The 15,985-nt window shown below is 43.0% G+C and overlaps 1 protein-coding gene across 1 annotated transcript; it reads right to left on the reverse strand.

Moving 5' to 3' along the window:
• Positions 1–3,684: 3,684 nt before the first annotated feature.
• LOC118786657 (hippocalcin-like protein 4) lies at positions 3,685–15,236 on the reverse strand. Its single transcript, XM_036541865.1, has 4 exons — positions 15,088–15,236; positions 5,355–5,534; positions 4,150–4,365; positions 3,685–3,882 (listed from the first exon to the last, which is right to left on the reverse strand). The coding sequence occupies exons 2-4, from the start codon at positions 5,514–5,516 to the stop codon at positions 3,685–3,687; spliced, it is 576 nt and encodes a 191-aa protein (XP_036397758.1). The 5' UTR covers positions 5,517–5,534; positions 15,088–15,236.
• Between the last annotated feature and the right edge of the window lie 749 nt (positions 15,237–15,985).

The raw sequence follows: 15,985 nt of genomic DNA on the forward strand, positions 1-15,985 counted from the left end.
TCAGAATGCCAGCACCAAGCAGTCCAGAATTACTTACAAAAAAAAAACCAAAAAACACACAAATATCATGTACTGTCCATTAAGGGTCACTCAGATGATTATTTACAATATAACTGAGTTACTACTATATTTCTTCAGCTGTACAGCTCAGGACAAGGGGATAATATGGGAAAGATAGCATTGGTAACATCGCTATATTGATTAGATCTTATCTGAACTTCCCACATAGCATTACACGGAATCAAAAAGCACAGTTAGCAATTACGCTTAGATGAAGCTGTAACAAAGATGCAAAGGGCCGTTTTTTCTTCTTAAAATAATGAGTGTAATTACAAATTGGAGCTAATACTTTATGATTAATGCCCAAAGTAACCCCCCAAAACATACACACACACACACACAGCTGTGTTCCATGACAGCAACTACTGAACAGTTCGCCTCCTAAGAGGAAAGAGACCGAAACTTAGCCAATGTGAGAAATGTCACCCATGAGAAATTATTCATCTTCAAACATTCACCAATTCACACGCTCCCTGCTGTCTGTGCAGGGCTTTATCGCTTTGCAGACATTTACATCTAAGGTCTCACCACCACAGAGGAGTAAAGAAAGGAGGCACATTTACCTCGTGAGGTGGGACTTCACCCAATGGAAATGTTTCTGGGGTCCCGATGGAAATTTCAATGTAATTAATTTATTTTTATCATTTTCTGTTTTGTTTACACAACAGGCTGAGAATGCTACTACTATAGACTGTTTAAAATGCACCCTAACATACTAATCACTACTGATCTATGCCGATTACCCATTCGAACACAATGCACTGAAACCATTCAATTATTTGAGACAACGGGCCGTCCGCAACCATGACTATGTTATTCAGCCAGGTTTAGAAAAGCTAACAGTGGTAACAGAATAACAAAACACAGCAAATGAATGTACTAACACCACGTATACGGGGCTTCTCTGACTCAGTGCGAGACAGCGGTTAGAACTGACAGTCAGAATTGTGGTCGGGGAATCTTCTTGATCAGCACTTACGGACACTTTCTGCGTCGAGCAAGATAGTGACACCATGCCAAACTTGGATTTGCAACATCCTCGTGACATTTTCACTTCCACCACTGCCACAACAAATCAGCAACAATTAAAATTCTGAATACTTATGATTCCAAGACGGCTTTTGATAATTATTTGAATGTCCACGTCCTTAAGATAGGCTACTTAAGATACTACAAACGAGCAATATGCATATACAAATATATGTTAAGATAGTTTAATGTATAGCGTGTAAAGGAACAGGGTATTTTCTAGACGATCATGGTTTGGAGCTCGTTTTTCAAACAGCCCGACCCTTGTCGGAATGAAGTGACCAACAGAAGGCAATGGCGCTTGTCCTCAGTCTTGCCCCCGCATTGCCAGTTACCGGTCTGCAACAATGCAACGTTCGTGCGCATGAAAGGTTTCAAGGCAAGCTTCTAGGAGTTTACATTTTGCCTGCAGTTGTGTGAATAGGCTATCACTGATAAATAATGACCAAAGGCTGAAACCTGATTGTAACAATATTTGATATTTGTTTAGTCCAAAAAGGTTTCTACTTCTCATCGCTAGAGGGCAGTGGGAACTTGTTTATTTTTCATCATCGGCCCGCACCATCAGCAAGGAGCAATTGATACCGCAGATTATTTTCTGGATTAAATGACACAGACAATTGGCGTTTAAATACGACTGCGAATGGGAAACTTTTCTTCCTCATCCTAAAGTGATGACAAAGGATTGTTTTGGGGGAAAATTTAATTAAAGCCTTACGGTGAATTGCACAGCACCTTTACTACTTTTAATCTGGAGAGCAACCGATCCCGCAATCAGAGAAAACTGACACTTATATAATATTGAACAAATGCAATGTATATAGCACTTGTGAGCAAAAGCAACAAGGTATTGTACAATGGATATATATATAGTGACATATTCGTAACGATGATGATTATATACATTTCTGTATACGTATGTAAAGAAGGCCCTATTTTCTCTCTTCCTGTCTAAGGGAGTTGTCTGATGCAGGGAGAGGCCCACATCCTCTGGCAGAGAGATCATTCCAGCATTCTCTTAGCTGTATGCTCCTCCTGGACTCCTCAACACATCCTCAATACACCCATTACTTGAAAAGCATGAGAGAAATTTGCAAAACCAATCTGGTCTGTTCTGTGATACTGCTGTTAGAGGTCACATTTTCACAGTTAAAAGACAACAAGCATGCTGAGAGGTTACTGTGTTCTGTATGTGTGTGTGTGTGTATGTGTGTGTGTGTGTGTTGTTTACCATAAGCTTCATGACTGCTGTAAATCCTGTGAACTACCATAACCCCTTTGGGCTCTGTAATTTACTGCAGTTTAGTTCTGTTGGTACTGTTATGTATCTGCGCAAGTGCTGGAGGGTGTCGGTTTCTTATTATCACAGTTGTTAAGACTTGGTGGTGGTGGTGGTGGTGGTGGTGGGGGGGGGGGGGGGGGGGGGGGGGGGGGCAGAGAGAAACATGGAGGGAAGAGGGAGAAGATCTTATAATGGCTACCCTGACCTTTCCTGTGCAAGAGATCCGCCTGCTTTAATTGCCTCAAATGAGCAAAATGCCAGCTCACATAATCAGCCTTAATGTTCCAGGGATGTTTTCACACACAAAGAGTTTTTGATTGCTTATTGTGAGCAAAACTGTCGCTGTTTATCACACCCTGCTGATTGCAGGTCGGGCATGTCACCAGTAAGAGCTCTGATTGGGTAACATGTTAGTACAGCAATGCCATACCATCACACATCAGAACAAAGAAGCACAGGGATGCATCCACACACCTCTATAAAGGTGCAAAAAAGAGGTGGGCTGGTAATTTTGATATCTCTGCAATGTGTGTGCTCTGGGTCTGAACTAATAAAGTCATCATTCAGTAAGAGCCCTGTCTCCTATACCCACAGCATTCTTATGTCTTTCACATATGCATAACATGAATTTCGTTTCCACTGCTTATTTCCTCTGTACCAATGCATTGTAGTTAAAAGTAGCTTGTTTGTGTCAGACAAAAATTAGGTTGAAAATTTTTAATTTGGTACTGTATGGATGCCATTAAATCAAAAAGGACATTTGTAACTGTACACTATAGAAATAGTCTACAATCCCAATATTAAGCACTGACATAATATATCCTAGCAGTATTGGCCTCACCCAGACATATGGAGCATTGCATACACAAACCAAGATTTCATTGAGTATTTGTAGGAATGAACAAAATTCTGAACATGTTTCCATGTTAAATAGCTCATGTATTTTGCAGGCAGGAAACCGATGGTATTTGACTAATGTGAAAAAACTAATTTCTCAAGCCGTTTCACACTGGAGTGATACATCAAAATGAGAAATGATAGGATCGTAATAGCAAATGTGAAATGTGCTCTTTTACATCACATTTGAGAGGCCATTTTAATTGCAGTCTCTCTGTAAAAAAAAAAAAAAAAAACAATATAAAACTGGATTCAGCCTGCTAGTTAGAAGCTGAGCCTCACAGAATGGCAGTTAGGTCAATATTTTTATAATCACTCCTACTCTTTCTTAACCTCGCTCTCTTTTCTCTCTCATTCTTTTTCAGCCTGCACTCTCCATGCGATCACCCCCCCTCCCCCCCCACACCCTCAGCACTCTACTTCTGCATGTCGCACTGAAGTAGCAGGACGATGGAGGGGTCGCTCTTGGCCGCCTCCTTGAACTCCTCCAGCGTGATCTCATCGTTGTGGTCCTTGTCCATCTTACTGAAGATCTTGTCCACTCTCTGCTGAGGGGTCAGGCCATCCTCATTCATGCGCATCATGATCACCGTGCCGACCATCTTGTAGATCGCCTGAGAAACAAGGAGAAAACAGGAGGGTCAGGGAGTGGGAAAGGGGCGGGGCTCAATGATACAAAGGGGAGGGGCCAGGATATACTAAAGGGGAGGAGCCAGGAGAGACAGTGAACAAGAGCAGGGAGTAATGTGGAGGAGGGCCCAGGATAGAAAAAAGGAGGGGCCAGGGGAAAGCAAGATGAAAGGGAGGGGCACAAAGAGTTGTTGTGAAGTATAGACTGTAAAGCTGTACACTGACACACACACACACACACAGGGCTTCACCTCAATGATTTCCAGCATCTCCATGCGTGTGATCCTTCCGTCTCCGTCCAGGTCGTACATGTTGAAGGCCCAGTTGAGCTTCTGCTCGAAGCTGCCCCGTGAGGTGATAGACAGGGCGCAGATGAACTCCCGGAAGTCGATGGTGCCGTCGCCGTTCTTGTCGAACGTGCGGAAGGCATGCTGCGCAAACTTGGAGGCGTCGCCATACGGGAAAAACTGGCAGACAGACAAACAGAGCTCATTTTCCAGGGCTGAAATCTTTCTATTTTGTGTCTTTGTTTGAGCCACAGTGAAAGATCGTGTAAATAAGCAAAGAACACTTTCAGCATTTATTTTTTTTTTAAATCTTTCAATGGATACCGTCCTGCCTGACCACAAGTTTGGATGGGCTGGTCACAGTTGCAGACACCATCTTACCTGCAATGAGATGGGTCTCAAGACTCGAGACTGACTGCGTACATCAGCATGGAAATTCAGACGGAAATTCAACTACTGGCTGCAGTGTTGCAGCGTTTCGGTTCGCGGTGTCCCACGCTATCTAGCGTTCCGATCAGCGTGGCATTTTTTTTAGCAACCTGCGCGCCTCCACTGTGACTGCCCATCCCACACTTCTGTAATGTCATTATGACATCACTGCGACAGAAGCGGCACAGCTACGGAGCTGCGTGATCATGGGATAGATAGGCTGCGGTGGCTGGGGACAGACAGACTGTGGTGAGGCTGACAGCAGGAACAAAGGCTGCAGTCAGTGCACATAATGGGACAAGGGAACAATTATTTCACGTTCTGAACGGAACACTGCAGGAGGATTCTAAAATCTGTCAGCTTTTCATCCTAGCTGGACAGCTGCTAGCAAATGACCAGCAATCGGTGGTTCTTTCATTGTACTGTTGTGTTTAATGTCAAAGGTTATTGATGCAGTATGTTCTGAAGGATGATTTGCATGCCACAAAACAAACAGTGGTTTCTGCTATTTGTGTTTTTTTTCGGTTCTTGTTTTTGATCACAAGCACGAGGATGAGTTCATTTAATGCTTAAAACTACAAAATGGTCATAATTTCTCTTTTCACTTTGGGATCCTCCTTCGTGTTGTATCCCTGTTGTGGACGTGGCAGTGTTGAGTACCCCAGTGTTCCCATCTTTTTGTCACACGCCCCTGTCACGTGTCACCTCACTTGGTGACCCCACATTAGGTGACCTCTCACCTTGACATAGAGCTGCTGGAACTCCTCCAGGTTGAGAATGCCACTTGGACAGTCCTTCAGGAAGCCCTTGTACCACTGCTTCAGTTCGGCCTCGTTGAACTCCGTGCTTTTGGTCAGATCGTCCAGGACCTCCGGGGCTAGCTTGGTGTTGTTTTTCCCCATTGTCCTTATTTTTCCCTCCTGGACGGGTGACATGGACACCAGAGATGGAAAAGACAGGCGTGACACCTGCTTGAGGTTCATCATCATCACCATCACTATCAACATCAGCATCAGCATCGCCATCATCATCATCTTCATATTTGTCATAATCACCATCACTATCTTAATTATTATAATTACCACTCCTATCATCACCGTCATCATCCCCACCGCTATCGTCATCATCATAATTATTGTAATCCTGATCATTAATATCATCCATTATCCTGCATTGCATCATTAACCACACATTAAGAAGGACACATAGGCTCTAAAAAGTACAGAGAAATAAGACAAAACTGGTTATGAGTCTCAAGCATAAGTTATGAGGAGAGACTTCAGACACTTAATCTCTTTGGTCTCAGCAAAAACGAGACCGCAGGGGATTTAATTGAGGTTTTTAAATTTTTAAACGGGGTTAATAAAGTGGACTACAGCAGCTATTTCCAGCTGAGTTCTGTCAGCTGAATAAGAGGGCATAGGTGGATATTAGATAAAGGTAAATTTCACACTGTCACTTGGAAGTAATTTTTCATGCAGAGCTATCTATATATGCAGTGACTTACCAGGATTTGTAGGGGAATCTGTAAAGTATTCAAAGCCACAGTGCTAGAAATGCTCTGGACCACAGGTGAGAAACTTAGAGGAACTAATAGCTGTTTGTCATCATTAAAATTATGATCTTATGTACATTCAGTCTATGGAGTACCGAAACCTTGAGAGCCCTCCTGAGGCCCTGATTTTTGCATGTGCCATAAAATGTGCAAAAAAGCTGGAAATCATGGAATTATGAGACTTGTCCTGAAAATTGTATTAAAAAGCAGTGTGGGGCAGTGGTCAGAGCCGCAGTGTGAAGCAGTGGTCAGAGCAGGGGTGTGGAGCAGTGGTCAGAGCAGGGGTGTGGGGCAGTAGAACAGCGGTACAAGTAGCAGTGTGGGGCAGTGGTCAGAGCTGCAGTAGAAGGGCTCCGCAAACAGACCATTGGACTCTGCAACTGAGGATCACCAGTCTGAATCCCAGTGTACCTCCATTCGTTCAGACTTTACTCATGATTTTATTAAAGAATTCAGCTCCTGGAAATGCGCAGCGCCTTGGAACAGGGGTTGTCTACTCTGTTAGAGTTGAAGTTGAATTATGCAGCATTATTTTACACCAAAACGACTAGTCATTGTTCTCCTCGCACAGTGACCGAACACATTCTTTTTTCCCGCCCTGTGGCAAATCAGAGTTCTCCACTGGAGCTTTATCGGCGGTTTTCCTTCTGGAAGGAAAGGCTTACGCCGTGCCTGGTTGAGCATTTTTTGGGCTGTCAGCGTTTGGCAGGCAGTCTGGTTCTTTCATCCCCTGCCCCTGTCTCACACTTGTGGGTCGATTAGCTTTGCCCTGTGTGTTTGTTGCTTGTGACGTAGCGAAAGGCTAATCCACATCAGAGACTGCTCCTTTGAAATTGCTGTGAGATGAGACAGAGGCTGGGCACAGTGAGGAGGGGTGCTGAGGCCTGATTATGCTCTGTTTCACTGGATATTGATTTTCCTTCTATACTTCTTTTCTCTGTGGCAAGACATCACAGACATTTATGGGAAACTAGAAAGGCACATACAATACATACACACACACACTCACGCAGCTGAAGATCACAGGTTTGAATCTCAGTATACTTTACCTCATTCACAATAGTTAATTAGGAGGAAAACGAGTATAAATAAGTCACAGGATATAAAGTACAGAGGTAATTTGGATAGAAGTAATGCAGTATACAGTGCCTTATACATCAAATGTTCGGTTCAGCTGAATGAATTTCAGTTAATAACATACACACATGTATATATTTCACTTGCTTAGTGTGAATGAGGACATAGACCAGTACACTGTGTGCTTTGTGTTTAAACATTCTGAAGCTTTAGACAATATGATGTGTTTAGATGATGGAGTCACCTCTTCTTGCTATTTTTGTCCCTTAGAAATGGTCATTACTTGAGGGTGTCAGGCAGTGTAAGGTTTAATATGGGGACCTTTGCAAACATCTGTTGTAAAAAAATGAACATGTTTGACACTCTTCCTCAGAATTCACTGTGTAAGGCCTCGTAAAACCTGTATAATTGGCTGTTTCTCTTCTGCTGTCAAAGCAGAAGTTAACAGTGCCACAATGGTGAATGCAGGTTAAATGCAGTTTGGTTTATATATATGTTCCGGTTTAAAGAGGTCTTTTCCGCCAATGGCAGTTATGGGGTCAGGCACAGGTGATGTCACAGCTATCAGACTGCATTGCAGGCCAGAGGATCAAATGGAAAGGTGTGGCCCGGAATTGAGCAATGCAGGATGTAACACCAATCTTAGCATGGCATGTATATATGGTGCACTAATGTGATGAAATGGATGATGGAGTGCAGATTTGGCCCAGTCCAGTTGGGGGGTGGGGCAGTCAAGGCAACACAGGCAATTCTAGCTGTCCAAACCACGAAGATCCTGCTTAAAGTCGTGCACGCACACACTCACTCACACACACACACGCACTAACACACACACACATGCACACAGTGCACACGCACACACATACATATGCATAGAAACACAAACACACTCTCATATGCACAAACATCTGAGCCCACGCATGCACAGTGTAAGATGAAATTCCATCCCCATATTGCGTTTGAATCCAACAGAGCGAGGTCAGTTGGCTGTGAGATTTTAGGTTGAGCTGTGGGAGGTTGCACAGCACCGTACAGTGCATCACTGCAGGGAAGGTGGTCGTCTGAGGAGAGTCCTGGCCCCTTTGTGATGGAAAAATGTTCCATGCAAAGAGGTTGCTTTATGGGCCCTGGTTCGTTTAGAAATCGTGTAATTGGTCGTCAAGGAAACGGGACAGACTGCTCACCAAAGCCCTTTTGCCCAGAGACCAGTAAACACCATCGTCCCTGGCTGCTAGTTTCTGCACGGAGAACAGAGACCACGCTGCTTATATCATAATGTGGTGTGTTTGTCCCTTGGGACACAGTACAACATTTCCCTCTCATTACCTCACCAAACCTTAAAATCTTTGAATCTTAAATTTGTTACTATATGAAGAAGGTCAATATTCATCATAAAAACTAAACACAGGAGTAGTATTAGTTGGACAAGCTGTAGGGAGAGAGCACACAAAGTTGGAGAGATACAGATTTACAGGTGTAGTGATTTGAGTGTGGAGAGTTATACACTTGTTTAATTACGTTTCTTCCAATTTGGCTTGTAGCGTTGCTTAGTAAAATAAATTTAAAGCCTCAAGTTTGAGAACAGATACTGTATAGCCAGAAGGTGTGTCAGATGAATTATTATGCCATAGAGAGTCAGGCAGCGTTAAAGTCACTGCTTGTTTTGAGCTGGCAAATTCACACAAACATGACTGACTCTGGGCATAATGTACCCCCACCCCCATTCCTCTCCACACAGACAAGCTGGTGTACCAAACTGATTCAAGCATGTGTTTCCTACTTTTTGCTTGTGTTGTACTCTGCCTCATTTGTAAGTCGCTTTGGATAAAAGCTTTTGCCAAATGAATAAATGTTAATGTAAATGTCCTACTTCTGGGCTGGAGACAGCATCAATCTCTTTCCCTATATCTCTCCCCCCACCTGTCAATCTCTTTTTTCTCTCTTTGGACCTCTCACTTTTTTGTCTCTCTCTCCCTCCCAGGGTCCTGCTGCCTTGTATTATACTGAAGTCTTTGGACCAGAACAGGCGCTGTTTCTATAGCGATGCGCTCTCTCCCCTCTCCTCTCATCTCCTACAACCTTCGCCGTTTTCATCTCTCATTAGCGCTGAGGTCAAGGCCGTGAAACCCTACTGCTCAGCCTTTCAGAACTGGGTCATGATTTCATTACCGATTCAACACATTTGTTTGGCTCCCCCTGAAGGACTGAAACCTGGATTTGGCCGCTCTGCGGTGTGGGTAGTCTGAGCACTGTGTAAGTCAGTCAAGCAGTCAACGGGTCATTTGGATTTATACTTATATGCTACCTGTATGTATACATATATGTAGTCTGCATGACTACCTCCGCACTCACATGGAAACAGTGGAGGCAATCCTCCAATGCACACACTCACACACACACACATGCACACACTCATACACAGTTCTGGGGTGGGGTTCATGGATTAGTCTGTGAAGCTAGGGATGAAGTCCTGTCCTGGAAAGGTAGAAATCGCCAAGGGAGAAGACATAATTCATAGTGAGCCAGGTGATCATGCCAAAATGATAAGCTAAGGTACGAGAAGTAACACAGTGTTGGTTTTTATAACATGCACTAGGTCAGTCATTTAGTCTTCACAATCCTCACTTTGAGTAGTGAGAAAAACGACTTCTGTGTGTGTGAGCTGTCTGCCAGTGTGTGTATATGTGTGTGAGCATGTATCAGTCTGCTTGTGTGTGTGTGTGTGTGTGTGTGTGTCTGCTGGTTGCACCCTGACCATGCATGAAGGGGAAACATGGCTCTAACTGTCCCACAGTGGGAAGAGCAGTAAAGTGCTGCAGAACGGCCTGTCCCAGCCACAGTCGGGGGGAGGGGAGGGGTGATTCCCCCTGGTTCCTCTCAGGAGCTGTCTGGGATGGCTGAGGGCTTTCAAGAGGACATTGCCTTTGTCACAGACAAAGGAAACAGCAAGTCAAAATCAGTTGTTATTAGCCGTGTCTCACTGTGCTCACAGCGGCGCTTCCTCCATTGCTTTGGCATGGCTGACCTGCTCATCAACGCACAGGAAAGACTTCAGGACCTTTCCACTGAGGAAAGCAGCTCTTGCCTGCTGTACCACAGAGCAGGACTGCACTTTCTGCGCCTTTCTGCTGACCTCCCCTGAACTTTCTGTTTCCCGTTTCCTATTCTTTCCCACGTCTACTTATCAGCAAGGAAAGAGAGAAAGAGAGACAGACAGAGAAACTACCTGGCGTTGACTAATAGGAAACAAATATGTAGATTCTTTCAAAGATTTTATTATTATACCTTTTCTGTTAAAGAAAGAAAAAAAATAGGATAAAAGTCATTACTAATAGACATTGTTTGACAGTACTTGAGGATGTGACATATGAGCTGGAACAGCTATGAGCTGGGGATGTCTGGAATGTATCAATAGTATATACAGTGCATAAAGGTTGCGACTTAAACCGGTTCAAAGTCTTGAACAGCCTGAATCAGTCTCCGAATATAATAGCATATTAAAGGTCTCTTTTGACAGCTCTGGTTTTGCTCAGGGCAGATTTTACATGTGTAGGCTGTATTTTGTGACAGATAATGGGGATATTCTATAAATCCTCAGCACTTCACATTGTGTAAATGTAGGCATCAGGATGGAGCTGTGGGTTATACTCAACAATGTGCTCAAAATCCCTGGTAGGAAACTGAATTTCACCCATAATTCCCCAGATTTGTAACCACCCGTGTCCCTTCCCATTCCCATGCACGTTCTCTTAATATCCATCGCTTCTGCAGCTCAGATGCTCGCACAGCATAGCTCTTATGGAAGTGCATGAGTCCTTTGCCATGTATAGTGGAAATAACAGGCTCCACACTATAGTCGTCAGTGCAATTAAATGCTCTTTTATTCATCTGTATTAGTGGAATATAAAAGCCAGGTCTCACGGGTTTAAAACGATCATTCCCAACAAGAAAGAGGCTATCCATACACACCTCACTGTACATTTATATGGAGAGCTTTTAGCCATGGCTCTGCTGATAGCAGACACCCCATGGGTCTTCTAACAACCCTGCCTCCTTCACAACAGAGCAACCCTAGTCCTGCATGTATGAATATACAACCAAAGCAAGAATTACACAGCTTAAAGAAACACTACAAACAACATAAGCGGTTGCAAAGGTGCAAAGCGGTTGTATGTACTTGACAGCGTCTCCCATTCTTATAAATTTCACTCATAATTGTTTTGCTAGTAAAATAACCTGAGATCTATCAAAACAAGTAAATAAAGACAGGAGCAGTCAAAGCCAGCAGAAAAAAAACAGAACACGCTTCCTCTATTTCGACAACAAAGAGGTCGCTCAGCATGCCAAAACCCTGATCAATAACTTCAAACAGACTATGGAAATCTGAGAATAACCCTCCACAATTCAGCAGTCTGTAACACTCTGTAACAGGACCAGCTGTGCTGCTTTTTCTCCTTTGATGTATATACTTTTGTTGCATCTTGTAATTTATTTTAAAATGACAATAATGTGATGTAATGTAATTTTAAAATGTCTCACAATGTAAAATAATTCAGCTTTCAGTTCTATGCATACAACAGGCAGTGGTTTGTTACAACATTCTCCAAGTAAGAATCTATCATTCAGTCTTCAATATAAAGTAGAACTCCACTGGAAAAATTCTGTCAAATCCAGTCTCACCAGTGGTCTCAACATCTCTTCAGGGGTGGTTATGTGTGTTGTGTTTGCCAATTTCTTTTTTTTCCATTTTGAAATGAAAAATGGGCCAGTGGGGGGCACTCTTCCCTCCTCACTCTTCACCCTTCCCTGTTGTTAAAAAATCCAACGTTCCATGGGGACACTGTGCTGTTGGAGACATCATCTGTCAAATGTAAACTTATATGAGGTCCTGAATCAGTGTGGTCATCAGAGATCCCATGGAAGCTATTAAAAGGGTAGAGGTGTAGTGACTCAGTTGCCAAGGCGTTCACTTTAAGTGCAGGCTGAAGCCTATGGCCTGGGTTCCAAACCAGCCATGTTATAGGTCAACAATTCCCACAATTCCACAGCAGCAGAAAAAAAAAAAAAAAACTCACTGCTCTCAGACACACTGCGACTTGTCAGGAGGGGTGTGAGTTGCTCAGATGAAATTAGTGGAGTGGTGCCTATCCTCCAATGAGAGTCCATTCTACTGTAGTGTGCTGTGTGACTTGTAGTGTTAGAAATAGCCAGTGGATGCATGCGACTGCACCAGAGGATTGCATTTGTCTTGTCTCAGCCCTCTTGCATGAGTGCCGAGGTTATTGCAGTGAGACAAGCCTAATATAAAATTGGCATTTCCAATGTGTGTGATATGTTGTGTATACCAAGCATTTTGCATCCCAATTTAGTCAATGGTGTCTGCTATATCATGCTGTCTGCTGTCACCATGTAACTTTTTTCCTCTCTGGGAAATTGCTCATTAAGGTAATGTATATCTTTTTACTTTTCTATCATGTTAGGAATGCAGACCACAAAATCACGTTGGTCTGCACAATTCTTGTATGGAACAATGTGATAATCATGGCTACTGTACATCAATTGCTGCAGGCGTGTGGGAGATTTGTCAAAGTCCGTACTGTGGAATTCAGGCCCCTCCCACAAGCCCATCTGTCGATGCTCTTTGCCTGATAGACATGGAGACGGACAGGTGAGCAGGACCCGAGTATTCAGGCAGTTACACACTTTCTGTTCAGCAGCTGTAATGTCATCATTTTGTTTAGGAGTCCAGGACAACTTACATGGCTCATACAGTATATTCAATTATACAGTGGTATATTACCAGAAGCAATTTCTTATTTACGAGTCCCACATTAGTGCCCCACATGGGAATTGAATCTGCTACCTTGGGAATACAGGTTCAGTAACCCACACAGCCACCCTAAAATGCTATCCAACTGGCTTACTATGACAGTGGGTGGATATACATTCTGGTATTCACCAAAGTGGCAAAGAGCCTCTTTCTTTGTCACCTTTGTCAATGAAAGGTAAACACTACCTGCTGGCCGTTTTCATAGGAGTTCTCCTCCAGATACCAGCATTTCTCATCATTTCAACAATTGTCCGACAGAAGCCAGATGGAGATAACAAGGTAAATCTGTTTGAGTAACTGACTTGCAACAGCAGACTCCAAATACAGTGCAGCACATTTCTGTTCCACCGTTGACTGATCTGTGGAAATTTCCGCATTGTTCTGTGTGATAAAGCTTCGACCTGACCAGAAAGATCCGTTCACGGATTCACCTTTCTCTCTGTGCATGGTGCATAGTATTTATGGTATGATCACACAATGGTTAAAAATTTGCCAGCAGATAGTGCTGTATGTACCATCATTCATGCAACTTTATTTGTTGCACTTCTTTTTCTGTGTAAGTCGCTCTGGATAATATCACCTGCTAAAGGACACAATGCAAATGTAAATGGTGCATTCCGCCCTCCGAACATCACCTGTCGAGCTAAATCCAGACTCATGCCCTTTACTATTCTGCATTATAAAAGCACAGGGTCCCGTTAGCCTTTAGAGGGAACATTTGCTCATATTTTCAGTCTAGCCATCCTAATTCAATCATGCCATCAGAGCATTGATTGCAACTCTGCTAAACTCGCCCGGGCTCTGCAGTCATGGCCATTACCACTGCAAGAGCACCGGACGAACCCCGAGAATCAGAAGACGAAACTCCTGGGTGTACATTTGTGAAAATCTCTGATAGACACAAACGATAGTGACAGAAAACACGATTAACACGTCCAGTTTCTGAAAGGCTGTTTTCAATGACCGTTCTCTGTGTTGCAGGGCAGCAAGACAAAGAGTCAAAATTCAGAACTATTCCACAGTCTGTGGGACAGTTAGCAGTAACCTTTAGCAGGTAGAGGTTACCTGTTATCCACGCCAGCTGAAAGAGTTAAAATGCCCTCCCTGTTTCTCTTACACACAAACACACACGCACGGGTCTTGCAGACACAACACACAGCGACCTCTCACCAAGATAATCTCACACACTCTATCATGCTCTGCGCATCTCTCTGTCATCAGGCAGCTTGTCTTCCTCTGCCCTTCTCTTCTCTCTGCACATCTGTCTTCTTCCTCTGTGCATCTCCCGCCTGTCTACGCTGTGCTGTTATGGGATTTTGCTGGAGAGGGCTCACACTAGCATGCTTTCCACACCACTCTGAAGTTACGTCCAGCAAAGGCTAACGCTGACATTTAAAGACAATGGGATTTAAAAAAAAAAAAAAATCGTTCTCTGTAGTAGCGTGTCATGGAACACTTGTGAATGGAACGCTTGCGCTGTCTGAACGTGGCCTGCCGTAACACATACAATTCAACTTGTCAAATGGATTCTTTAGCATTACCTCTGCACTGACAGAACATAATTTCCCTTAACCTAAGCTTGATTATTTTTTCCACTCATACAGAATTCAAAAACTATATGCTACAAATTTATTATATATACTAAACAATTGAGATTATTGTATTTATCAACTTATATTATTTATATTATCAACTATTAACTATTATAGATTTATAGGTAATATAACTATATTTCATATTATTTTCCACTCTCATCACCCCCAACACAACGCCCCCCCCCCCCCCCCCAAAAAAAACAAACAGGTAAAGGCAAAAAAATAATAATAATAAAATAAATAAAAATAACAAATGCATTGAACATTTTAAACCCTCTCTTTTGATTGTTCTGCTTTTGCTCAAGATACAGTAAAAATTGCTGTGCTTTGCCATGTAAGAAAGTAGTAATATTCAACATCAGTGTTATATATTTGCACATTACTCACTAGAATTAAAAAATAACCATTTCACTTACCCGGGAATTCCCTTTCTGATAATAGGTCCTTCTGCCTTGTTCTATCAGAAACAAGACTGTTATGTTACTGCGACGTGCGGTTGTTAATCGGACAATATGTCAGCACCTGTTCTTCGGAAAGAAATCCCGCGTCACTGAATCACCTTGTCTTCCCGGTCTCTGAATGAATGGACCGCTGGCGTCTCCCTTGCCAGAACTATTTGCGTAAGATCCGCCTAGAGCGGCTCCTGATAGGTCAAACGGCCCCGTATGCACGAATATCCAAAGCCACCTGCAAAATTTAATTGGACACGATTTGGTGTCCATCAGACTGCAACTCCCAGCGCTGCGCATGTAATTAAGTGTCGCTCATCGCGCTGTTGCTTGACCGAGGAAGGTTAACGCGCGTCAGTTTTTTACCTGCATGAGGGGTGTTCGTTTTCTGAAATACGGCAGAAGCGCGTTATGTGTGCGTACGACAGATATATGCATTTATTTTATTCAACGTATTCAAGATTGTTTTACTCATCAGGGTGCACATAGTTTGCACACAAATGCAAACTGTGTAAAGACAGACAGATTAAGGACGATTAAAACACACACCTGCTGTCTGGGAACCATAATCAATCATAAAACCATTTGCCTTTGTGGATAAGAGAAATACACCTTCCTCTGTGTTCTTCCCATTATACAGTTGAAACATCTGTCTGAATGATTACTCATGGAATATTAACATCCACTTATCTCATTGAATCAGGGTTTTCAGTCCAAAAGACAAAAATCTAAGACAAAGTGAAAACATGTTTGCACTAATGTTTTGTTTCTCCAAAGATATTGAAAGCCATCCGCACACTGTATCTGCTGTATGTGGAGTCCTGGTGAATTGTAATATGGTCCTAAACAAGCGGTGGACATAGTG

This window comes from Megalops cyprinoides, chromosome 12 (assembly GCF_013368585.1).
Source record: "Megalops cyprinoides isolate fMegCyp1 chromosome 12, fMegCyp1.pri, whole genome shotgun sequence".
NCBI lineage: Eukaryota > Metazoa > Chordata > Actinopteri > Elopiformes > Megalopidae > Megalops > Megalops cyprinoides.

What these genes read in the sequence shown, in the direction of transcription:
- LOC118786657 (XM_036541865.1), bottom strand. Translation starts at nt 5,516, where the DNA reads ATGGGGAAAAACAACACCAAGCTAGCCCCGGAGGTCCTGGACGATCTG. An exon ending in TCCAGCAGCTCTATGTCAAG is followed by an intron (nt 4,366 to 5,354) that starts GTGAGAGGTCAC and finishes TCTGTCTGCCAG; the next exon opens with TTTTTCCCGTATGGCGACGC. An exon ending in AGATGCTGGAAATCATTGAG is followed by an intron (nt 3,883 to 4,149) that starts GTGAAGCCCTGT and finishes CTTGTTTCTCAG; the next exon opens with GCGATCTACAAGATGGTCGG.